At 37.3% G+C, this 804-nt stretch overlaps 1 protein-coding gene across 1 annotated transcript in view; it reads left to right on the top strand.

Moving 5' to 3' along the window:
* The window catches only part of LOC119591328 (mucin-12-like), a gene marked incomplete in the record, with an annotated part of 28,957 nt that overhangs the window by 24,355 nt on the left and 3,798 nt on the right, over positions 1-804 (top strand). Inside the window, 2 exon segments of the mRNA XM_037940058.1 lie at positions 288-362; positions 611-804. Coding sequence (XP_037795986.1) covers positions 288-362; positions 611-787 — 252 coding nt within the window.

Below are 804 nucleotides of genomic sequence, written 5' to 3'. Positions count from 1 at the left end.
TCCCGGCAGCTTTGGGTTTCTTAATTCTTAAAATATCCTTGTAAATAAATACCTTCCCTTGATATCTGTGACTTGGAAAAAGTGAGTTGTTTGATTAATATTTCCATCAACATTACTTGTATCATCATTGTTATAATTATAATTTTTAGTGGTTAATGATGACATTGGTAGTACTTTTATCATCAGTGTCATGCATTTTCACTTATTCTGAGTGCATTGGAGGTTTATGAATGGTTTATGAATGTAAGTTTATGTGGCTAAAACATATTTTTATTATTATTTCACAGTTCCCGGTAGTGATAGAGAAAAATCCAGGCCTAGGCTTTACGATCGGGCTGTCAGATTCTGACGCAGAAGATAAGGTACATCTGTGCTTTCTTGACATTAGTAGTTTTGAAAAAGTTGTATGTTCCTTGAAATATGCCTCTTGTTGTATTCTTCCTCATCTTTGTTTTTATATTTTTGTGGCTGCAGTTTGCTCCTGCGTTTGTTCCTGCTTGTCCTTTTCCTTTTTCTTAAAAAATAGAGAAGGTATCATTTTTAGTAGTTATTATTTTTCTTGGCCTATATAAGCATTAGAATTTATTTGTTTTTTATCTGCTTTTCCCAGAGTATTTATGTGACGAGTGTCGCAGGAGGGGGGGCAGCTTCCTCAGCCCTCAAAGTTGGGGACAAGTTGCTGCAGGTGGATGGGGTTGACCTGCGACTAGCGGACTTACACACAGCAACTTCTATCCTCAACAAGACCTCCAACACAGTTAACCTGATGGTGTCCCGACTCCAGTGATCTTCGTTGTTGTCAGA

This window comes from Penaeus monodon, chromosome 28 (genome assembly GCF_015228065.2).
Source record: "Penaeus monodon isolate SGIC_2016 chromosome 28, NSTDA_Pmon_1, whole genome shotgun sequence".
NCBI classification, from domain to species: domain Eukaryota; kingdom Metazoa; phylum Arthropoda; class Malacostraca; order Decapoda; family Penaeidae; genus Penaeus; species Penaeus monodon.
This window is presented reverse-complemented; position numbering and strand designations above follow the sequence as displayed.